General features: G+C 33.7%; 1 protein-coding gene across 3 annotated transcripts in view; it reads right to left on the bottom strand.

The window, feature by feature from the left end:
• The window catches only part of LOC123309380 (UNC93-like protein), a 225,384-nt gene that overhangs the window by 81,245 nt on the left and 117,336 nt on the right, over window positions 1-26,803 (bottom strand). For 2 of the 3 annotated variants that reach the window (XM_044892480.1, XM_044892489.1), the window contains exon 2: window positions 23,833-23,865. In XM_044892480.1, coding sequence (XP_044748415.1) covers window positions 23,833-23,865 — 33 coding nt within the window. Of the gene's footprint in view, window positions 1-2,110; window positions 2,435-23,832; window positions 23,866-26,803 lie in introns of those variants that run through there. The other variant, XM_044892473.1, reaches the window with a different exon arrangement.

The following is a 26,803-nucleotide window of genomic DNA, read 5'->3' on the forward strand; positions in this document are numbered from 1 at the left end:
GTACGATTGTTTCGATTCAGGTCTTGCATAGGAATCTTATAATTTTTCTTTACGTGCATAATTTGAATTTGATTTCAAAGTCAGGTTTCGGAACCCCCACACATCTTTTCACACTATGAAACATGATTTCTATATGTAAAAACAATTTATTCAAAAACAACAATAATTTTGAAATTTGGCAAACCGAAGGAAAAAAGGTATGGTGAGATATTTTTGGTGAACTCTGTTGATACTGACGAGAAAAAAATTTTTTCTAGATTAATTTTATCATTATCTCATTCACTGTTCGTGGAATAGCACTTCGTTTTTATTTTTTTTGTTATGAAAAATAAAAATGATTACAGCACTGATTTGAATTCGGCAACTTAAAGCTACCCTCTCGTGGAAAAACGATCGATTGAAAATTGGTATATGGTTTTTAAAAACCATCTGGAATATACAGGATGAATCTTTGACTAGTATAAATATTTCAACTATAGAATCTGGAGGTCAAAAGAAACACATTTTCCCTTACTATTTTTTCTGAATCGGCTAGGTTCAAAAGATACAGGCTGTTGAAAAACCATTATATATTTTTAGTTTTATCTCACAAAAGGTTTTATCGAATGAAATGAATTTCGGAATATAATTTTTCATTTATTTTTTGAATTTTTTTCGGACACACGATATCACAGACAGTTTTCACATTATGACCATTACGTACCATAAAAAAATTAAAAATTCAAACAACCCAACTCTTGAATCTATGTTGGATGCTTTTTAATGGATATTTGAACGTTTTATAAAATAAAAGTATTCTTCATGTTTTCTGGTATTATAAGCCATTATCGAGAAATTTGATGTTCAAAAATTAAATATCTGAGATATTTGGAAAATTGGGTACATCTGCTGAATGCAAATCTGTTTAAAAGATCCAAAGATGTGTAGTGTCATAGATTCAGCTTGTTATTCTGAAGGGAATTTTGTTTCTCTAGGGTTGGCATAGGTCATTATGAAAACTCAAAATATTTTTTTATCAGGCCGAATCAGAAAAAATTGTTTCTTTTGAACTCAAGAATCTACTGTTAAAATAATTGTACGAGTTTAATATATAATATTTTTTGGGTAATTTTTTTTAGTGCTGGAAAAAATGTATGGATGCAATTTAAGCAATCAAATCTTGAGTTTGAGATTTAGCGTGACTATGTTGAAATTGGTTTGTTGAAGGATTTGAATGAGAATTGTCTCATTCATAGTAAAAATAACAAAAATGATTTGACAACCCCAATGGTTACCTACAATTATTTTTTTTTCAATTATGATTCATGCTGAGCCAAATGTTGAAGTTAGGTATATTATTATCAACTATTAAATTTCTACGGCTCACTTGACGACCAATTTTGATGAACTCTAGTTATTATATTATTTCTGATTTTTCCATTGAAATGCCTATTCCGTGTAAATCCTTTTTCTGATGAATTACAGAATATTTACAATCGTCTTCAGTTTCTAATTCTTTATTGAATTTTCCTAAAATTTTCGAAGACAAAGACGCATATTATTCTCATTATTCTGATGTATTTTAATGAAAAAACTGCACCTCGATAGCAACGGTCAACCTTATCATCATAGTTCCACGAAATTACTTATTTCAATTAAAATTTTATGAACCTAACCTCGTTTCCAATGTTGTTGATTCATGAAACAATTTGGTGTATAACCAATCAATTTTCCATTTGGAATTTCACCGAATTCGTTCGAAGGAAATTAATTTGAGAGAATTTTCCTGAAATCTAGTGTCCCTTCGTGGGAAAACATTCAAAAATCAACTATTTTTATGGAATTCAAAAGCAAACAAATCGATCGGAATAAATAATGATACCGATTCGATGTTATATTAAAAATTTAATGTTATGAATTCCGATTCGGTTTGACAATCATAAGCAGTACCTACTTGATTATACAGTGTTCTCAGATAAATACGTCGAGATTTCAATGTTTTGTGCTCTCAATGTCGATTGGTAGAATTATAAATATCGGGAATATTCTGTAGGTATTCTAACCGGAAACAGATTCGCGAAAATGGGAGAAAATTGCAAATAATGGCATTATAAATCAACGTTATATTTACCATGAGGGACATCCAATAGAAACTTCTTATAGACATTCTTCTCGGCTGTTGTTGATAGTTCGTTGGTGGAATATCATGGTGGTTGGAAACTGGCGGTACCGCTAGGGAATGCGCCCGTTTCTTGGGGATATGGACGTTGTTATTCATATTTGAAAAATACTCGCGAGACAAAAAAAAATCCGGAACACCACTAGACGAATCCGAACATAGCAAGAGCAGGTAATTAGACAATTAGTTATCAACGATGCGGGTGCGCGGAGCGAATGAAGCTGAGATGTATGTAGCTCGAGCCTCCGGCCAGTTTTAGATGATACTGAACATTTTCAAACATGAGTGCTCTGCAAAACGACGTACTGTTTGATTCCCTTTAGTCTTAGCCTTGAGTAGTAAGCTGAGTTTCATTATGAAACAATACGTCAAGGTGTAATAGTTAATGCCAAATATCGTAGTGCAAACACTTGACCGATCTTCAGTCGCGTGCTGTACGAGCTACGAGGTGTTTGCATTTCCTTACGGTGAGATGCGTGCATTACGAAATTAACACAACTAGATTCGTTCTAGGTTAAGCATGCAGCTTACCGATGTCTCTATGAATTCTAGATGGGAAAATGACGAAAGATAATTACGAAATTATGGTGATTCGTACATTCGAGGAAGGTTCAATCACGGAAGTGCTCGTGATGATTCAGTTTATAATTTCTGAAAATAGAAGCAGAGACGATAGTAAAAATCAAAATTCGTCATGATATTTTTACAATTCACGGTTTGTGACATTTAGATAAGAATAGAATAGAAGAAGGAGCTGTCTGTTCACCCGTTTTTTCATCCAGTGCTATTTGAAATAAGGATTCATTGAGTCTTCAGTTTTTCCGTAGACTGGTTTTGAACCAGAGCTATGCAGGGCTCCGAGGATAAAGTCTCTTCGGGCCCTTTTCCATACCAACTACCTCGAAAATAGGAAAGGAAATTTTTTTCAACCTAGCAAGAAATTGTATGAAAGAAGCTTTCTTATTATTTTTTAATATCTGTAAAAATTGTTCGGACCCGAATAATTATCATCCTATAAGATTATTCAGTGTCCCTTTAAAATTTTTAAAGATATTGATCCAATTTAGAATTGAAACATATGTTGAGGATAATTTACAAAATTGCATTTGATAGAGAAATAATTGGAGGGAACGACTTAGCAGATCAAGCCTTTTTGAATGGTGGAAGAAATCTTTTATAGGCTGATAATGATAGCTGCGCTTAATTCTTGGATAATGTACTCTCGATTGAAAAATAAAATCCTTCGGAAGTTTTTTTGTTGGGCTTGCCTATCAGAAAGGGGGAAGATAATGAAACACATCTCTACGAAGGCGTAAAAGGGCCACATAATTTTTTAAAAATATTCTTTAGTTAAATTCCGACTTTCTCAAGCAGAAGCAGAAGATATATCCAAGAACCTTCTGTATACATAAAATCCTTACATTGCCGTAGCCGTTTTTTTTTGGGGGGGGGGGCTGGGTGCTCAATGTTATTTTATGGTTACTTTATCAGTACTGGGGTGCGGGGAAGTTGTGCCCAACCTGGCCTCTACCTGTCTACGACCATTAATTCATAATTATTCGAAAACATGTACCTATGACCATTTTCTCCAATAAAATACATCAAGTTATTTATTATATTTATTAAAAAACAAGGTGATTATTTTGTGAAATCTGAATCCTCTCATGAATATCTCAGTATATTTGGAAATGAACCAATTCATCATAGAACAGTCTACATGAGGTTTGCTAACCGTTGTAATGAACTTCTCATGTAAGAAACCTAAAGAAACATCAAAACACACCGGGTGTACTGATTTCTTTACCATTGATATAGCCTCTCGAGTACATATGTGAAAGAAGTTTTGTCATAAAACATCCGGAATATACCTAAAAAAAGATGCATGTCGTTATAGAACACCCTGTAAAAGGTTGTCATATCATTGTTATGACCTCTCATAGAAGAAAACTCAAATAATAATGTACACCCTGTGTACATAATCATCCATTCATCATAAATGTGGGAACCATAATATTATATGAATTAGAATATTTGTAGAAAAGCAAACTGTATTGCAGGAACTGATCTACGTCGTCGCAGAACACCTTGTAGAAGTTCGGAACTAAATAAAATTCCAAGTTTGAGGTCGGAATTTAACGAAAAATATTTTAAGAATATTATGTGGCCCTTCTACGCCTTCGTACATCTCTTTACATTTACCTCACGAAGGAGGAACAAGAAGCCGTTGAAGAGATTCACAACTAACGGAAAATAAACGAGAACAAAAACGGTTTTCCAAGAGTGCGACCTACCACTATGTGAAACATGCTTCGCAGATTATCACACGTCATAATGATTTGGTTCAGTCTTTGCGGGACAGAGGGCGCATCGGGATAAGAATTTCTCAAAACTACGCACCGGTCTCGCCACTTGAAATATTTAGGAGTCACTCTTGACAAGAAATTGAGTTTCAATTAACACACCAACGAAGTCTTCAGCAAGTGTTATGCATCAATCAGTGGCGTCTTCCATTTATTTGCAGAAAAAGTAGACTCAACCTTACTTCTAAAATCAGTATTGGGCCTATTAATCTTAACGCAAATCCGATATGAAGTATATATATATATTCTTTTGAAAAAGAGTGTTACAAACTTTTACAATCTGAGAATAACAATGAAGCGGGTGTAAAGAAATGGAACAAGAGACAGATCCTAAAAACCTGTTTCTCGTTCCAGATCTCAGTGTAAGCAGAGGAAAAATGTCAACGGGGTACCATACATATCTTCGTATGATACATGAAAAAACAGAGATAAAAACCTCAGAAAAAACTCTCTGTTTGCCCGTATAAATGTAATGATGATGTATTTGTGTAAAGAATAAGCTGAAAATAATTGAAATTGAAGGACATCTTCTTCATATGACAAAATCCAAAAACTTCTTCCTATTCTTTCTACTATGATGGTTGACGAAGAATAATCTGAAAACAAAAAAGAAAGAAAAAAAACGAGAGGGGTGTATTGAATTTTATATTACTCATTAAATAATTTTGAAATTAGTAACCCAACTCAAAAAAGAATCGGTAACCGAATGAATACCTTCGAAACCACCCTGAAAACGATATATTCGACAACGATATGAAGTAAAACAACAAAAACCAACTATGACAAGCTCCTACGGGTACAAAATGAATTATTCTCAATAAATCCAGAGAAAAAAGACCACCACAAAGTATCTAATACTGAATTTCGCCAAAATTTTATGAATGAAGAAATATTCTGTATTTAAGCTAAAAATTACCAAATTAGAAAAGACATCCCATCTTAGAAACAAGATCCCATTGGGAAGCTGAAGCATAGACTAATTCAGCTTCTAATTTCTTTTCAACCCATCTGAGCGCTAGTTCTGTTTTCCATTCTAGCACTCGTACATGCCTCAGTTAAGATTAATACGATCCTTCAAAACTTAGGTGAATATTCTCTGAAATTTCTAGACTATGTAGTTAGAATTGTGAGATTAATATTTCATCTGAAATCCAGTTGCTCTTGTAAACCCATATTTCTTCTTATTTCTATTCTCACAGTTCCTTGTATATACTTGTATAGTTGCTTTATAAACGCAAAACAGAATGTTCACCAAATGCATAAGCTCTCTAATCTTCATGATTATAACACCAGAGACGGTGAATTGCTATGTATTCCGAGGCACAGAACATCGAAATTTCAGTCTCCTGTTTATCAGATTCAAGAACTTGCCTGACACCCAATGCAAAAATGCCATAACGCTATTTCTTCTGGCAAAATGTGTAAACTTTATGTGCCTTTTTATAATTTATGTGACCTTGTATAATTTATGTGACCTTTTATAATCTACTTGTAATCTGTCTATATTGTGTGTTCTGTTACTTATATACCTATGTTATTATTCTGAATTTTTGATATTTAATTGTTGTATTTTCATCATGAGTGATATTTTATTGTATTTTTTCGTATGACTTCTCCTATCTAGCAAAGCTAGCATAAAGGATTAATAAATTCATATATTATTATCATATATTAAGCCATATGTGAACATTGTATATATCCCCTTGTATATATAACCCTGTAACGTTGATTTTAAATTACAAAAAAAAAAATGTTGTGTTTTTCATTCGGAGGATTCAGTGCTACACTGTACTGACGAGGGACAATGATCCCGAAACCGGACTATAGTTGCACTTGAATGTTTCGACTAGCTCGCATTATTGGAACGACAATTCTTTGGGAATTGTTGTTTCCATGAATATTGATGATTTTCAAATGCAAAATTCATGTTTGTTCACAACTGAAACAGTCACTGAATTATTGATATGTTTTATATACGAATACCGTCTGAAGAAGGTTAAAAATTGACCCGTCTCTTCATTCATCAGAAAAAATAATTCAAATATTCGGTGGTACTCTTTCAAGCAGGCCACGCTGAAGAGCCATTGCCCCATTTATCCCCAGACCAGTTATGTGAATTTGAGTCCTTAAACCACTCTATTCTTCTTTAGCTATACAGCCCTATGTGGGCCTTGGCCGCCTTGGATTAATCAACAATACTCCGCCATATTCGTCTGTCCAACGCTTTCAGTCTCCAATTTCGCACCCACATCTTCTAGAACGTCGTTGAACCATCTTTTTTTAGGTCTTCCTCTGGCTATATTGTAAAGTTACAACTTCGAAATTTAATTGTTTTGAAACGGGTGTTAAAAATGCTCCTGATGCCATTCGACACATAATATAATCAATTCAACATCTAACTATTTAGTATTCGTTCAGGAACTAAATGATGATCGCGCATCACTTTCGAAGAGGTTTCATACCGAAATGAACGCCAAATAGAATTTTTGCAGCTTGTCCATAAAAAGAATTGCAGAACCTTCGAAATGATGTGCCACTCGATTCCTAATAATTGTCATTCAAGGTTCTTCACACTGTTTCCAACATTGAACTCAAGTTCAACGGTTCCCATTTTCCCAAACAACTTGAAAGGCTGAGTACAGCCACGAAGTTACAATCAAAAGATGTACTTCTACAAATGAAAATTGACCTGTCCCAGGGTGAATTGTTTCATGTGGGTATACAGTATACATTAAGTCAGACATATTGAGTCGAAATGGCTTACGTTGATTTCATTTTTGAGCGCCTGCTTTATAGGAATGAGAGCGTTATCATTTGGACCAGATTAACGTCTGATAATTTAGAATTTCGAACCGAAAATATTCTCAAACAGTTTGGTTTGACTGATAGATACAAAAACTTGTGCAGAATATCAGACATATAAGGCGAGAATAAGAATTAAATTTTGTGTGCCAGAAACTATCCTCCAGTTATGGCACGAATTTCCAAAGTCTCACCTATTTTGGAGCCAAGTACTAGTTTTCATCTTGGTCAGATCTGTTTAACTGGAAATTTGGGAACCAAGCATCTCTGGGTGTTTTCAGTATCGATCTGTTAATGAATCTGTAAAAGCAGGAAAGTTCTTATGATTTCACGTCGTTGCTTTCCTCACTTTTCAATATTCGTATGAGCAGATAATTCTTTTCCTTGTTTAGTTTTTCAATGAGTGGGTATAAGTAAAAAACTTGGCCGTTTTTGAGGTCTCATTTTCATTGATTTTCCCTAATGACCGACAGTATTGTAATATTGAGGTGAATCGAAGGAAATATTATCAATCATTCATTCAATCCAATATTATAATAATAAACTAAGCAGCAAATGGAATGGGACAGCTGAACAATTGCCCAAGTATGACTAGTTATAATTTCGACATTACTTAGGTGATGTTGGATTTTCAATCCGAGATACAAATTATTTTTTTTGCCTGTATGTCATTGGCTGAGGTATTTTTTTAATATCTTCTTGTTGTATCTATAGGGTGTGAATGTAAGACAGCCAAAACATTCCGTGTTTTCGACGAAGAATTTGGAAATAGTGAAAGGCCATTCAAAGGTTTTTTCTATGCTGGATGTTAGTTCATCAGCTCGGGACATCTTTGTGTCACCTTTCAGGTACAATACAATATTGCTATGGCAAAATCGCCATTTTATAAAATCAACCCTCATTTTCAAAATTTTAGATATAACTTTGACATTTTTTCGCCACTGTTCGATTTTTCGTCAGTGATGTAGTGCTCACGAAACTGGCAAACGGTTTTTTTTTAAGCTCTTTTTGTGTGCACATAGAGTTGAAAAAATGTCAGTTTTCTGGTTAAGAATATTTTTTAAATATACTGCTCCAGTTTCGTGGAGATTAAGGATGGTGTTCACATCATTAGCGAAAAATCCAACATGGATGTGTTAATGTTATAGATAGACTTTCAAGGAAAAAAGGTTATGTGATAGAATGGTGATATTTCCGTAGCAAAGCAAGTGGCGAATACATCTCGAGGTGTGGACCTAACAATATATCCATAAATAACTTTGTGAGGCCCCCTACCATTCCCAAATTCTTCGTTGAGTCGGAAGTTTTCGGCTCTCCCTCATTCACACCCATTGAACTAAAGAAGTTTAGGTCAATGTTCACACCATGTACAACAAGAAGAGATAAAGAAGAAAAATACCCTGTGTCAGTACTGCCAGTGGCATACAGATGAAAGATAATACTTTGCAATTCGAGGTGAATATGCAACATTACCAAAGTAAAGTAGTCAAACTTAGGCAATTGTTCAGCTTCCCCACTCTATTTACTTCTTAGAAGGAAAAAACGTGTCAATATTATCATTGTTCTCTTGCAAAATTTATGGCAATCGCTGTATATCTCGGTGTCCAAATAATATATGTGTAAAAATGTTTTGTTTTATCATAAATTTTATTCGCATTCCAGATATTAATGAAGAAAGTAGAAATATTTCAATGTTCCCTCGTCCCCCAAATTTTGTAAACATTTTATATAAACCGATTTTCGATTTTTGTAGATCAACAATTACTCGCAAATTGGTGAATGCGCTAGTGAAAATTGAGGGGAACTTATAAATTTATAGGTATATATAATAAAATATTTCGTAATTTACGGCTAGTTTATTTAATCATTTCCTGGAAAAAAGTTCCATGGCCGGTGTCTTTATGTCCAGAAACATAATACAGCTTTTCAAACAATGGTTGACCTGTTCACATAGAATCTCAAGGAAAATTATATGTACGTAGGTACATGCAGTTATTTGCACCTTCCCAAGTGCAACAAAATCTATTCATTTTAAGGACAATTATTATATGTGCTCTATTAGATTGAGTAATGAATAGTAGTAGCGTTTTATGAATGAAGGAATATAACTCCAGATGATTTATGTATGCTTCGCTAGATAATGCTAATGAATATTAAACACTGGTTCTATAATTAACGCAGATTGGTTGAATTTTAAACTACTTTTACAAGCTTTCATTTAACTCCATATGACTTTGTCCATTTCAAATTTGCAAACCATTTTTTAACCACTTGCTGGAATCTGATTGAGCTGAAAATTTGCAAATCGAATTACAATAGAATATAATGATTAATTAGAGCGGTGCACAATTTTTTTGGCGTGGATCTTCGGCACTTGTTCGCGTTGAATAATAACAGTCTTCGTGGCCACAACTACAAGTTGGCCAAGGAGCCATTCAGGACCACTTGCCGGATGAATTTTCTCTCCAACAGAGTCTTCAATGTTTGGAATCATGTTCCGGGGGAGGTGGTAGGTGCAACATCTGTGAACGGGTTTAAAAACGGGTATGATCGGTGGAAGGAGAGATTTTCCTGTGCGGGTTGAGAGTTGATTGTTTTTTTTTTTTTTTTTTTTTTTTTTTTTTTTTTTTGTTTTCATCATATTTAGGTGTAGGCTACTAGTTTATAAGCAGAATACTTTTTTTTTTGGGTGTATAGGTGTTTACCTCCACTTTTATTGTAATTTAATAATAATGATAATAATGACGTCACAGTGTTGCTCTGTTGATGCAACCAGAAGACAATCCTGGGAAAACCAGTGATGAAAAACATGGGGTGTCAAAAATGGAAATTTTTCGGATCACCGAGCTTTTTTTTTTAATTATAATATATCAGGAAGCAAATGATAGATATCTTGATTATATATGTTACGGAGCGTTTTTGAATACTTACTATTCTGAATGTTTAGCTCATTGATCTTGTTTCATTTTTCAGGTTGTCTTTTTTCAGTTTCATGAGTGTACATTGCTACTTCTATCTGATCAGAGGAATTAATATCCATTAAATAGCTATAAAGAAAAATAGGTATTTTTTGAATGGACACCTCATATGATCCATAAGTTTTTGCCTCAGATTCGTTGATTTTATCATCACTCCACCAGTAATTCATAAATGTCAAGTTATTTTTGACTTCATATGCTGGTCCGAAAGTGGTGAAGCACGATACCACCCTGCTTTTTTAAATGAAAATCACCAATGTTTATCTCATATTTTATCATTCTTATATGAAATTCTGATTCCCAAATATCGAATATTATTTTATAATTTACCTTTGTGCTTAACTAGAAATCATATATTGAAAACCATTACAGATAAACGTATGATTTTTTTTTTAATTCTAGAGGAGTTTAAAAGTCTTCGTCAGTTTTTCGGATCACTCTACAGTTTGACGGCAGACACTGCAATCTATCGAAAATTACCATTTTGTCCATAAGTCAATTTTTTCAAATGGCATGCTATGAAATTTTTTGTTTTAGATACCCTAGTGAGTGGTCTTCATTTTTAAGTAAACATTTCAGGCCTGAAAATAATAGTTTCTGAAATTAATTTTCACCATGAGTGACGGACAAAGTCGAAAATATCAGACTCGTGTACTTACTTAATTTTTATTTGCACCACTTCTTCACATTCTCGTGAATCTGATAAAATAACATGATTTCATATCAAATTCCTCCGCCAAAAACATTCTCTACTCATGAAACAATGCCGTGTATTAATGGTAATATAATACTTGTGTCGTGTGGGAGTGGGTACTTCATTAATTAAGTCTATTTAAGTATACGTATATATATAACATAATATATATGTTATTATGGCGCAACGAAAAATATAATCGTTCCTAATATTGCGAGCTCTGCTTTATTTCAAGATAATATCATATAGAACATAATATTCACGATATAACTTCATATACAGGGTGATTCACGAAGACCGTTCGTTAGAATATTTCGAATAAAGATTCGATATAAACACTTGTAATTTTAAAGTTGAGCTCTGTTAAGAAAGATGAATTCTTGGAAAAAATTTCAGATTCGATCTACTTCCGGTTTTACCGGAAATGATAACAACTTTCATGTTTTAAATGTAATATACCCAGTTTTTTCATTGATAATCAGATTACCCATTGAAATTCACATTGTTTTAATGTGTAACTTACATATTATTCTCAGAAAATATGTGTACAATCTGGAAAAACCCTTTAAATTTTCTCGAATGGGGCCTCACTCCAATGGTAATAACCTGTAGATTTTTGCAAGAAAATTCCTAATTTTTTAGCTTCTATCAGAGATGTACCAATGCTTCTCCCTTCGTTAATTAAAATCTCCATTGGACATACAGGGTCTTTCTATTTCACTGTCAAAGTCAGATATGACTAAAACTCATATTTTTCAACGAAGAACCCATTTTTATTGGTCAGCTGGTATCTACGTTAAAAATAGTGTATAAGTGTAATACATGCTTAAAAATGCTTATTTTTGAATTTTTTATTGAATTTTCATCCATTCCTCAGAAGTCATGGTGGAGAAAAGAATAAGAATTTAGTAATCAATATTATATTTTTAATCTTACGTTCCACCAAGCTCATTATTAACTTTTTAAGCGAAGTATTGGAAAAATTTTCAATCCACTAGTTTCAAATGGATGGAGCGCCAGCACATTCCAATATAGAAATGGATCTCGGTAGGGAAATAGTGGTCCTTTTCTCTGGCCTTCTCGATCACCGGATCTCAGTCCTCTAGATTCAATTTTATGGGGTCGGATCAAGGAATTAGTTTATAATGATAATATTATGAATTTCCAGTAAATTGAAATTGTTGTGGCTTTCGATAGTTCGGATCCTGCCGAAATTCGTAGAGCAAAACAATCTGTTGGAGAACATCTTTTAAAATGCCTTGATGGAAACTGTGATTATATCGAACATTTGTAATTAAAACCTCATCATTATTTGTTTCTTCTGACCCTCACTCTTTGAGGAAAGAAAACTGAAAAAAAAATTTAACTTTACCGAATATCTCGGGAAATAAGTATTAAAAGCAATTACTATGGAGAGAAAGAGAGTTTATTGGTGTTCTTACAATTTCATGAATTGCTCACACAGGTCATACACTTATACACTATTTTTGACGTAGATTCCAGCTGAGTGGTAAAAAAATTGATTCTCATTCGAAAAAAATTAGCTTTGAGGTTTTTGTCGTGACTGACTTTGATATTGAAACAGAAACACGCTGTATATGTTAAATGGAATTTATAATATAATCAATGAACCATCCTTGGTACGTTTCCCGATGGAAGCCAGAAAATTAGGAATTTTTATGCAAAAGTCTACAAGTTATTAACATTGGAATGAAGCCCTATTTGAGAAAATATTCAGGGTTTTTTCAGATTTCAGGTGAACTGTTTGAGGGTAATAGTGAAGCATTAAAATAATTCAGAATTTAATGGTTTTTTTGATTATTAATGAAAAAATTGGATATTACATTCAAAAAACGAAAGTTTTTTTCGGTGAAACCGGAAATCAAACGAATCTGAAATTTTTTTCGGAAATTTATCTCTTCTAACAAAGCTTACCTATCAAATTCCAAGTCTCATCATTCATCTTGAGTATTCCTTTAAAATATTTAAACGAACGTTCTTCGTGAATCACCCAATAGATTGAACTAATAGAAACCAAAGAAGCCAATATTGAAATGCGTTTGTTCCAATATCGGTTCTGTTTATTTTATATAGACGATTACATGTCTTGTAGTTTACAGACTATCTCAAATAGTCTCGTTTCAAATCGTCTCGTTCTTCAAATATCTCGTTTCAACTAAATCAAACAAATGCAGTATGTAGACATATAAAAACTGACTGAATCGATTGAGATTGTAATTTGTTGTCAAACCGTTTCCATTGGAGAAGACCTGAAAGTTGATCCAGTTGACATGAGTTTTTCCAAATTTAAGGACCTCTATCTATAATATTGGATCGAGTGTTCTAAAAATAGCGTGTTTGATCTCAATCGCCGCTGAATTCGAAGATTTTCCAGAAAAATCAACGTTGTCTTATTCGACGCAAAATGCGTGAGGATATTAAAATGTCCGGCGGAAATATAAATATGTAAAACCACTTCACTTTTATATCAAACAAGATTCGAAGGTGTTTTTAAAAGCCAATTTTGAAACGAACATTTGAAAATATCTCCAAAAATTTGTCTAAATTTGCGGTTTTCTAGTATAGAAACAGGCTGTTCAAAAACAACGCTTGATTTCATTCGACGTATAATTTTTAGTGCCCTACAACTTTCATGCAAGGAACAGAAGTAGCTAATTGGTTTTTTGGACATCCTCGAGATATACTGCTAATAAATCATAAATACACTGCTTCTGACGTCACATTATTCAGACATAGCATATAGCCTTACTACCACTAGTGACCCATTCAAATAATAAAATTTTTTGTAGTAATTGAATCCGAATCTGACTGGACTACAATTAGTGAACAAATATCAATCCAAAATCAAAATTATCCAGACAATCTGTATAAGGTTACAAATATGAATTGAGTTATAAATTTTTGTGGAGTTGTGAAACATTAATCCATACATCCAGGTTCGCCTAAGAAAAATATTAAAAAACCGGAAGTTTTTTAATTTGAATGATTCTTTCGACCAGAGACGTATCAACTGGTTTGAGTTACATTTTATAACAATTTGTACAATGCTTCGATGCTTCATTATGGGATTCTTGGAAGTTACTTCTATCAATTATCACTTCCTTCCTCTCAATAATTGTTTCAAGATATTCAAGGTTTTCTCATGATCCAAGAGCCGTATAATCACGAATTTCCTCACTATTCGGAATAACCCATATGTCATCATTAATTTGTGTTTTAAAAAGACAATTCCTAATGATCGATCTATTAGTCGTTCACAAATTTACGAACGTGAATTCTATATCTTATATGAATCCATTGATGCTGAAGAATTATTGAATTTTGATAAAATTCGGTTCAAATATATTCATGGTATACTCTACGTCAAAGAAAAATTCATATTAAACCTATATTCGGAAAGACTCCTTCTAAAATTTAGTGTGTTTTGTAGAGATTTTCTGTAATAGAATCTATGATGGTTATTTTTGAAAAACAATGAATAAAAAGAACTAAAAGCCTTTATAGCCACTTCATCCTGAATGGATTGCAAACTATAATTAGTGACAGATAGAAGCGGGTAGGGTTTTCAAAATAATGAATTTATTTTCCGCAGAAAATTTTTGTTATCTCGAGTATGAACTACTTTCGAGGTCTGATGGTAGGTTAGGTTAGGACTGATAGTAGGATTTATAATAAAAATATATATAAAATAATATGAATCTATTTTCAGACATTTCTCATTCCAAATAGCACACCTAGTCTTTCTTTAAATCGTTAAATAGCTTATTCGATGGCGATTTCAACAGTATAGGTATCTTGGATATAAACTCAACGGCTTATGAGTCATTGAGATTCTTATGAGGAAAATCGTGAAAATAGGTAGTCACTCTTTTTGTAATATTTCTGCCGAGAAGGTTTTTTCAAAAATATCTTTACCATTTTAAGTTTAGTGTTTGGACCTAAAATGTACAGGTTGTTTGTGAGGAGATCATCAAGGTGGACTAATAAAATTCATCAAAACTCCAGATTTTCAGATAACAGCCTATATTTTTCATTGTTTCAGTTGATTCTACGTGAAAAATGGGAGTGCGTTATCTTAATGAACTCTATACCTATGTAAAATGAATACTTTCAGAGTTAACAATGAAAAACTTGAAATATGGGAAAAAGGCCATTTCAAGCTGCTTTATTTTGGCATTTCATGAATCGATCGTATTTAACAAAACCGTTAGTTGGGATTGTTGAGAATTCATCAACAATTCATGAAATATCAAATGTATCGATCGAAAAACAGAATTTTTGTTTTTTCTAGGGTTTCCGAAGGTCGCTGAATAGTCAAGCAGTTCGAAATGGCCCTTTTTCCTTATTTCAAGTTTTTTCTTTGTTGAAAAGATGAATTGCTGATGTTGATGAAATGCCAAATAATCCACGCGCTATGAACCACACAATAAGAAAGCGATTTGAGAAAAGAATGAACAAGACAGACCTTTATTTCATCAGAACTTGTTATTATCTTCTGTTCCTTTTGATCGATCTGCTCTGTTTTTTAATTCCCACGTTGAAAATAAAGATCACATGAAACGAAGAATAACGAGAGAAAAGTTTGAAAAAAATAGGAGGAGCGTTTCGGGCTTTCGGCATTCATCAGTATGGTGAAAAAGTGCAAAGATGAACAACACCTGAATTGGTGTTGATATAAATTTTGTTTCACTCTTCCAGAAGTAAAATACATTTTTGCAGAGGATCCCGAAAACAGTGCATCCTTCTGACTTCGTGTAGAAATGCAGCTGTTACCAGATCTTCTACTCAAAATACTCAACCGAAATAATTAAAGATTAAAATAAAGCATTTTTCATATTTTATATAATATGAAAAAATATGTACGGAAGCATGTACCTAGAGTTAGATGTAAAAAAAAATTTCCTATATTTTACTCGAAAGAGCTTATTAATACTATCAGGAGCAAACTCAAGGTACATAAAAAATTTAAGATCTATAAGAATAAATCCGATTATGATCATTTCAAACATCTCAGAACACTTTCTAAACACTTAATGGTGAGAGATTTTCATAATTATTTAGATCAGGTTGAACAAAAGCTCTCAAGGGATTCCACCGAGTTTTTCAAATTCATATCTCATAGGAAAAAGCATGGTAAATTTCCCTCACGAATGAAAAGCGATAATGTTGAGGCTTCTTCATCTGAGGATATAGCCAATCTCTTTGCTCAATTTTTCAGCGGTGCTTTCGAATCATCTGCGAATATCCATAATGTTTCGAATGAGGTCCAAAATCTTTATAATAGTGTATATTTGTCCGAAATCACTTTGACAGAGACGGCAGTGAAAGAGGCTCTAGACGCTCTTAATCCAGATAAAGGTCCCGGCCCAGATGATATTCCACCATTGTTGTTGAAAAAGTGTAGCATAAACATAGTGAAGCCACTCACAATGATTTTCAATTTGTCCTTACATTCGGGCATTTTCCCCCATAGATGGAAACTCTCGAAAATAGTACCTATTCACAAAGGTGGCGCAAAAAATATTATCAAGAACTATCGTCCAATTTCCATACTGTCAGCTATTCCTAAGCTATTCGAGTCACTAGTGTACGATTTCGTTTCTAATCATGTAAAACATATCATAGTGGAAAATCAACATGGATTCATCAAAGGTCGCAATCTTGAAACAAATTTATTGAATTTCCTTGAAAACCTTCATGATGGCTTTGAGAACCAGTGTCAGATAGATGTTATTTACACAGACTTTAAAAATAAATCATGGTATTTTACTGCGACGACTGGCGGAGGTGGGCATATGTGGAAGCTTGTTAAGGTGGATACAGTCCTATGTTCTGAATAGATCCCAATTTGTCTGCGTGAATGAGCAAAACTCGAGAATTTTTCCGAATGGATCAGGTGTTCCTCAGGGATCTCATCTGGGACCCTTGTTATTCATAATTTACTTAACAATATTTCTTACTGCTTTAATGTTTGTGGATAGTTCTCGTTCCTTCCAGAATTCAGTAATTGATAACTTCCTGAGGAAGGCGAAATATAACGCCGAAACGTCGCTCTAAGAGTCCAAAGAGTTTTCATCCAGTTCCTTAAACCGAGAAGTTATCAATTACTGATTTCTTACTGCTTTCGCTATGCTAAGTTCCTATTATACGCCGATGATCTCAAAATATTTCTGAGTATAAGGAGATTCGAAGACTGCATTAAGCTTCAGGAGGATTTAGACAGGGTTTATGAATACTGCTGTCAAAACTTTCTATATTTAAATTTCGAGAAATGTTTCAAAATATCTTTCACTAGGAACGTTAATACCTTTGCATTCGATTACACTTTTGATCAGGTGATTGTAAAGCAAGTGGATGTTGTTAAAGATCTGGGAGTACATCTGGACTCGAAGTTAACATTTGTCGTACATATTAAATGAGTTATCGAGTCATCGAATAAAATGCTCGGGTTTACTCTTAGACATGGAAAGTTGTTCAGGAAAAATGAAACTCTACTAACCCTTTATTATTCATTTGTTTTCAATAGGCTTAACTTTGCAACGTCAATATGGAGTCCAAAGTATAGATGTTATGTGAACAGATTAGAAAGTGTACAGCATAAGTTTCTGAGGTTCTTGTCTTTCAGAAGTAGAATTAAAATTGTTGTTCATGATTACACCGAAATTCAACAAAGCTTTGGAATATTGAGCTTGGAAAATCGAAGAAGATTAAACGATATGTGTATGCTTTTCAAAATAGTTAATGGTTTACTTTATGTCCCGAAAATTCTCGAATCTATCGATTTTAGAGTTCCCGAGAGAAGGCTAAGGTCCCGTGAATTGTTCGCTATTCCATACCGTAGAATTAATATTACTCAAAATTCTCCACTCTGTAGAATGCTATCAACATTTAACTTATATTCCTGTGGTGTTGATATTTTCAATATAAAACTCCATCAATTGAAGAAATTTCTGAAGTTAAAGTTGCCCTACGTTTCTTAGTTTTCTCATCTCTTTTAGATTCATATTATGTTTCGTTTTTAGTTTATAGAATAGTGTAAATTTTCATTTCAATGATTTGTTATTTTGTATGATATATATATTGTTAAACTGTGAATGCTGTATTGGGTGTTACCACCTGTTTGTATTCCTATTTGTCTTAAATAAATAAATAAATTAATAAATAAATAAATACATTGGAACAGTTTTTCACAGGGGTTAGGACCACTAAAGAAAACAACTTTATAGCAAAGCCGACGTTTCGTCCATATATTTGGACTTCTTCAGGGCTGCAAGGTAACAAGTACACAAATTACAAACAAATACAAAAAGGGGGCACTAATACATGGTTAACTCACCGTAAGCTAAATGTCGTTCAGTGTTGTTCTCATCACAATTCAGAAAACAACGTGAGAGGAACGGAAATTCGTTCAAATTTATATAAAATAAAACCATGAATGAACAAATAACAAAATCGTCAGTCAAACCATCAGAATATCACAACAAGAAATTATTCAGAATGACAATTACTATCAGTAGGAAAAAAAGAAAAACAACAAACGAACATCAAGACCTCATGCGCAACGGCAGATGGTATCTACATAGAATTACAATATAAACCATCGAACAAAGAAATTATGAGTTTTCAGACTTGCACTTATTCAATATATTGCAATAAATTGAACTTAAACCCTGAACATCCGTCCTAGAATTTACACAATCATTCAAATTAATATAAATCATCTCACTAATACACCTTTTTTTGTAATTTTCCTCCCTGTCTAAAATTTTAACTCTAGTAAAATCAAAATTATGTCCCACTTCAAAATGATGTCTAGACAATGCAGTTTTCTCAGTTTTTTCTATGTTCTTAAAGCCCGTTTATTCGAGATTTCCATATATTTCGGGATTATCAGAGGGGCTTAATAATTTGTTCAGGAAATATTCCACCTCTTCTGGGTTTGCCTTTTATTCTTTGAAAACTGTCGGCTCTTTGTTCTCGACTCTGAAGAGTGTGACCCCAATACTTCAATGCTCTAATTTAATTTATTATATACCATGTACAAATTGTGATAAGGGATACGTAGGACAGACCAAGCAATATTTGCATAGTAGAATTGCCCAGCACAGATATGATTGTAATATTAAGAACATAGAAAAAACTGAGAAAACTGCATTGTCTAGACATCATTTTGAAGTGGGACATAATTTTGATTTTACTAGAGTTAAAATTTTAGACAGGGAGGAAAATTACAAAAAAAGGTGTATTAGTGAGATGATTTATATTAATTTGAATGATTGTGTAAATTCTAGGACGGATGTTCAGGGTTTAAGTTCAATTTATTGCAATATATTGAATAAGTGCAAGTCTGAAAACTCATAATTTCTTTGTTCGATGGTTTATATTGTAATTCTATGTAGATACCATCTGCCGTTGCGCATGAGGTCTTGATGTTCGTTTGTTGTTTTTCTTTTTTTCCTACTGATAGTAATTGTCATTCTGAATAATTTCTTGTTGTGATATTCTGATGGTTTGACTGACGATTTTGTTATTTGTTCATTCATGGTTTTATTTTATATAAATTTGAACGAATTTCCGTTCCTCTCACGTTGTTTTCTGAATTGTGATGAGAACAACACTGAACGACATTTAGCTTACGGTGAGTTAACCATGTATTAGTGCCCCCTTTTTGTATTTGTTTGTAATTTGTGTACTTGTTACCTTGCAGCCCTGAAGAAGTCCAAATATATGGACGAAACGTCGGCTTTGCTATAAAGTTGTTTTCTTTAGTGGTCCCAACCCCTGTGAAAAACTGTTCCAATACTAAATGAAAGGACGTGAAAAACTATTATAATGTATATAATACATTGTCTGCTTCGTCCTGATATATAGGTTTTTATTTAATTTCCTTTCACAGCGAGTTGAAAGGGTACAAACTTGTTGGAACTTTCACTTGCTTTCTTTCATTCTCTACTACAACCTGTGGGTATCTCAAAAACGAAGCTTTTTCGTATATTCAGGTTGGACGAAGAGGGGAGATTCCTTAAGTAATTTTTAAAAAAAAGGTCCAAAAATATGGTATCGCCATCGTTTAGTTTTCAAGATACAGTTTGTTAAACTTTGAATTTTTTTTTAGTTTTTCCCCATAGTATCTACACTTCACAAGATAATCAACCAAAAGTTGGCACATATATTACAGTTGAGATAATTGACATGCTAATTTCGAAATAAAATCTACAGGGTGATATTGTTCCGGAAAACTGTCCCCGGATTTTTTTTTTGAGCCACTGTTAATTTGAAAAAATGTGTTTGTTGTTATTCTAAATTTTATGGTCTTGTACTATCTGCTACCGATTTCGAGAAAAACATTTGAACGTGTTCTTGAACTCCTCAGAAAAATCCAAATTGTCATAAAATTCAATTAGTAAGCTGTGGTGACTAAATTCATTATTAGTTTTGACACATCTAATCAAATTTTTGTGCTAAATATCTTGTGAAGTGTAGATACTGTAAGAGAAAAACTGGAAAAAATTCAAACTTTAACACAGTGTATCTCGAAAACATGATTCCATTTTGTGACTTTTTTCTTAAAATTACTCAAGGTATCTTCTCCTTTCGTTTGTAACTCTAATTTAGGAACACCCTGTAGGTATATTTACATGTTATGCATAGCACATACAGGGTGGGCTTTTCAAAACGAAACCTTAATTGTTGAAGAAAGTAATTACCAATAATAATTATTCATTTGTCTAATGTTGACAATTAATGGTTACCATCGTAACCACAGAATGAATTAGTCATGATGATTTCACATAGTATGGTTAGCGGAATGACTGGTACTGTACGAAATTCGAAATTGAATATCTCAAAAACAAATGCATTGAATAAGAAAAAAATTAATACGCTGAATTCAGGATGAAAAGACCTTTCAAATGAGGTATCACTCACCCTATCTTTTCTATTCAAAATTTAGGGGTTGGAGTTCTAACACTAAGGGTTGAAGCGATATAGTTGTGAATTTGACCTCAAAAGTTGTCCCCCTCGAAACAAAAATCGACGTGTCCGAGCATTTTTTCTAAATAAATTTATTCCTTCCGTTATTTCGTCTGTTTCGTTTTAAAAAGCCCACCCAGTATAACCTGAATAATAGATAGAAAATACACATCCTAATCGAAAACAAAAAACTCGAGGTTAAAAAGATTTCGTTTGCAAATTTTACTTCACACAAACTATTCACTACAAGAGTCAGAAAAAACTGCAATTTTTTTTTTTCAGAATAGAAATGACGAAAACCTAATTGAACAAGTGAAACAACGTTTGCCTATTCGATAAGAGTCCCCAATCCTGTCTCCTCAAACAGCGAAACAACATACCTATTTAAGGAAATCTTAAAGGTTTTAATACCGTAATATTTTTTCTTGGATACAGGAAGAGTAGAAGCAGGAAATGAAAAGCTTGAAAATATTGGACTCTCAACTACTTAATCTGAGATTATTAATATTTTATATCCTATTAAATTGACGATGCCTTGTTGGAAGCAATAATACTTAGGAAATACCTTAGTGAATCTTGAATATGGTATTTTATCAGAGAGGAACATTTGTTCAGACACCTTAACAGACGTCATAAATTAATGAAAATGCCGTAATAACAGCACACGAGTCTCATATCAATAAACCACCGAGTCAGGTTTTTATTTCGGCGGAGATGCCTCTAGGGAAGGCCGTTTTTTAATATCGGATATAAAGGTGCGCCTGCAGCGATAATACACGCAATCGCCTGCAGTTGATTTCCGTACTCAAGTGAATAATTACAGAAGAGTATACAATTTACGAAACGAAGAATGCGCAGTTGCATCACACCAATCTTTCTTGTCCTCGCAATCCTCAATCACATTCACCTCTATAGGTTTCGATACCATATGATTTCAGCTTTAGTTATTTTGATGGTATTGTGAATAAGTTGGAGAAGATGTCATGAATTGGAACAATGATATCTATTCTTTATACAGGGATGTGCGTCCCTTTTTCATATATCCCTCTACTTTCGAAACCAGCGAATAGACAAAAATTCGCAATTCATAATCATATTCAATTGCACATACCGATGAACAGTAATGATCAGGGACGGATCTACACTTTTTGTCACTGGGACAAAGCTGACAATTATCGAATTTTTTCAATATGTTTTTGGTAGCTGGTCAATGATAAATAATTCACGTGTCTCACCAAAGCCAAATTCGAAAATAGAGCCCGTTTGCTACAGCCGAGAATTCTCTAGAAAATTTACTCGAGATTTCATGCGCCGTGAATTCTTTACCGTTACATACGCACTTATTCTCTGTTCAAGAATGTTCAGTTGCATACAAAATAATCTCTGCCGCCGTTTTCTTACCAAAATTTGGTAGAGAATTCTCCAGAGAATTGTCGGCTCTTACAAACGGGCTTAAGATTTAAACAATCTTCCTAGAGATATAAAAAACGGGCAACACAGTAATTTTCGGCATTTATATAATAATTTCTTAAGCACCTTGGGGGGGAGAAACAAGAGGGGAAAATCAGCTGTTTCAGAGGGCTATTTGACCAAACCGCCGCGTTTCGTGGTTCAAGAAAAAAAGCAGGAGAAAATTTTTATTCTTGACGTTTACCGAACGTAAAACGTAAATGTAAGCAAATCCACATCGTACAACTTCGAGAGGTGACATCATCTCTGCTTTTTGTCCGGGAATCATTATATTCGAAATGTAGCTCAGACAATCTTCTTGAGATAAGAAATAATTTAACAAGAAGGTATAGAAGAAACAGCTTGGCGAATAGCAAAAACTATTTGCATAAATCAAAGGCTTCCTCTGGAAATTGCTACAGAGGTTTTCAATGATTATTTCTCAACAATTTCAGAAAAAATAATATCACAACTTCCCAGACCCACTATAGATTTTGAAGAATCATTCAAAACGCAGTTACCACTGGAAATAAAATTCACATTCTGTTAGGTAAGATTTAATGAGGTACCTGAAGTAGTGAGGAATATAAAAAATAGTAGAAGTACCGATTACTATGGCCTCTCAGTTGAGATAATTAAATCAAATATAAACAGCATTATTCTGCCACTCACTGAACTTATGAACAAATGTTTGATAGCAGGTTGTTTTGCAAAATGCCTGAAAATTTCCAAAGTAGTCCCAATTTACAAAAACGGAGATGGGGAAGACGAAAATAATTGCAGATCAGATTTTTGAAAAACTAATAGCATCCCAATAGCTGTCCTTGTTTACACTCTCTTCACTACATGTCACATGGCGAATTCACAGAGGGAGTTTGGAAACCAGGAGGCCTGTAAAACGGTTTAAGGATATACTGCTCTTCTGAATTTAAAAGGAATAATTTGTGGTAACCCTCATCATCAAAGCAAAGCAATCAAAAACTCCGAAAAAATTGATTGTCCATCTATAAAGTAGACACGTTGTAGTAGGGACACTGTGTATGGAGAACAACTTTACTCCTCATGTAATTCACCCATATCAAGTAATTTTATGCACAAAAAAATTTGGCGGGTCTACAAAACATCATGAATTCATTCATTTTCACATTGAAAAAACCGACTTCTCAGTATTCAGGATGGTTTGAAAAATCATAACAAAATGAAAATTGACTCGGGAATACCTCATCCTTTCTGGGAATTCAGATTATCGAAGATCTTCATTGTGATGTCAATGAATAAAAAATAAGGTATTATGCAGGTAACTGCTGTCGAAATAAATCACGAAATTCGACCAGATAACTGATTAATCTGATGCTTTGCTATAAAAGCAGAAAGTAATAAATATATTTGTCATCTTACCTTTAATAAGTGGCGGCTTTTGTTGAGGCTTTCCTGCAAAAAAAAAAGTTCAAGATTAGGGAATGTTAATTCTAAATATTGAATTGTTGTGAATGAATATTCGGAATGATGGAAATATACACACACCGGCAAATTTAAAGGAATTGAGATATACTTCCGTAAATGGAAGATATTTTTGCTTTATTTGGTTTTTGTGCTGCCTAGGTCTAGAAGCCATGCCATTCTTACACAATTGTCATTCATTTTGCACGTTTTTACCAAGTAAGTCTACGTCAAAGCCAAATCAAAGTGAAAATATCGGTCGATTGATACTTTACATTTGAAACGCGTATTTTCTCCAAGTAGAATTTCCTAGTTTTTTCGTAAGTGATTGTTTGATTTTTGTTTACTATCATTGCTTTGATTGTGAAACTGTAAATAATGAGTGATTTAGCACCCACTGAAATCGCTTGGGCAATAGCAATGATCAAAAATGGTCGATCTTATAATGATGTTGCCAACATGTTTGGGAAATCAAAATCGATGATCCATCGTAGTGTTTTGCGATGGAGTCAAACTGGAGAGTATGTGAGAAGACGAGGTCAAGGCAGAAAACACTCAACCACGGCCATATATGACCGATTTATCACATTACAAACACTCCGCAATAGGCATCGAACTGCAGTTCGAACAAGAAACGAATTGGAAGAAGTTCGTGGAACCACCATAAGTGAGCGTACAGTGAGGAGAAGACTCAAATAAGTTGGTTTGAAGTCATATAGGTCAAAATAGCACCATAACTCCAGAGATGTCATCGAGTAGCGCGACTAGCTTTTGCTCGAGAACACCAAAATTGGAATGATCTCTGGGGTAATGTTTTGTTCACGGATAGCCGTTTCTGTGTAAATTCAATAGATGGGAGGGAAAGGTTTTATCGTCGTTCAGGAGAACAAAACGAATAATATAATTTTACTCCTACACTCTCTTTCATTGGAGGCTCAATTATGGCGTGGGGTGGCATATGTTTAGGGGCACGCACAGAGTTGGTGGTAATTGATGCCGGCGCTTTAGCGGCAGATAGGTACATAAGGGATATTATGTAAGATCATGTGATACCTTTTGTCCCATTTATGGGGGCAGATTTTCTCTTCATACAAGACAATGCTCGCCCGCACGCAGCTCGTTGTGTAACTGAATATTTAAATCAGGTTAAAATATCGAAAATGAATTGTCCTGCATGTTCTCCAGACATGAATCCAATTGAACATGTCTGGTACATGCTACGCAGACGACTTAGGTCAAGAATTCCTGCTGTTCGAAGCTTGGCAGAAGCAAGAACTGCTTTGATGGAAATATGGGAGAATTTGCCTCAAGAAATGATCGACAACGTCATCAGAAGTATGGTAAGACGAGTAGTTGCAGTTATAAGGGCTCGTGGAGGAAATACATGTTATTGAAAAAAATGTTGCTTGTGATTTTGTGTTACCATTAAATGTTTAAGACAACAATAAGTATCCATTAAAATTCATTCTGGGAGAATTCTGCATTTCCTGAAACTTTTTAGGGTTTTCACTCCCAATCTCTGGAACAAACAAAATCAATTCCTGCGTAAATTCTTGCACCAATTTTTCAGCAGCAAATCAACTGGAAAAAATTGTTGCCTGACTACCTTTTTAGAAAAAAAAACGGAGCTTCTGAGGGGTACTTCGGTACCTTCGGAGAATCAGGATAATATAGTATATAGTATATAGTATATAGTATATAGTATATATAGTATATAATACCACGACCCCTTCAATATTCATGTCTGTTACGTATGAAAATAGTGGACATCGGTTAAAATTTTCACGAAGAATTTTTCCAACCGCCTCAGATTGTTTGAATTCTTGTGATCCAATTCAACGTTAAATGCTTTTCCCACTTCCATAGCCTACTTGACGACGAATTCATTTGAACGCAAGTTATATGAGAGCGTAAATACAGGGTGTTCCTAAATTGAAGGTACAAACGAAAAGAGGAGATTACTGGATTAGTTTTATAAGAAAAAAAGTCTCATAAACATGGGAACACGAACAATTCAAGGTATTTCAGTTGGAATTTTTTTGCAAATTTGTAGTTTTGTCGCATCTGCGGTGGCATTTTTTCTCGAAATCGGTGGATTTTGAGATAATTCTATAATGGATGTATAATCCATCTTATTCATTTGTAGATAATTGACTAATTGGACAAGATTTTTAATGTGTACACAAACATTATTCGAAAAGATCGCCATCGCCCTCCTTTCGAAATAAAATTTGATATACACGAAAACAGGTTTATAATTAATGGTGGATGCGATAAGCAAAATAAATTTCTATGAGTAATTTTTTCAAAATATAGTACAGGGAGTACCAATAAACGCTAGTAAAGAATACTGTTCAAGGTGCTAAGCTTCTGATTCCTATTTTAATTTATTCACAGATCTTTGTTCAATACATTTTTGTTTCACATTATTGTGGAAGTTTTTCAATCGGTATCACTACTAGTTCACAATGTTTTCATGTTGGTCCTATAGTACGCAATAATTTAGGGAGATAATTCTCAACCGAAGTATGATACAAGAAAGTAAAGCAAATTGGATTACTCAAATATGCTATTTCGTTGGGTTATTGCGTGCGTTGATTATTATCCATATTGGGGGTTACTTCATTCACAAGTAATACCAGAACGAGTGAAAGTGATAATTTCTACTCATGAAATCGAAAATTTCAGAGGAATTCGTGTAAACTATTATATTGATGCGTTCCAAATTTTGCGCTCAATTGCAGCTATTGATAAGCTGGCTTTTTGTTCTTCGCAATTGGGTTATGAAGTTTTCTACTTCAGAAGGAAGGTGATGACAGAGCGTTAAATGCGTAACTCCTTTTAATTGAGCGAATTTTGAATATCATCTGAAAAATATCGGTCCCGGACTTGTTACAGAAATCGGGTAAATGATCTATAGTATTCAAAC

The sequence above is a fragment of the Coccinella septempunctata genome, chromosome 1 (assembly GCF_907165205.1).
Source record: "Coccinella septempunctata chromosome 1, icCocSept1.1, whole genome shotgun sequence".
NCBI classification, from domain to species: Eukaryota; Metazoa; Arthropoda; class Insecta; order Coleoptera; family Coccinellidae; genus Coccinella; species Coccinella septempunctata.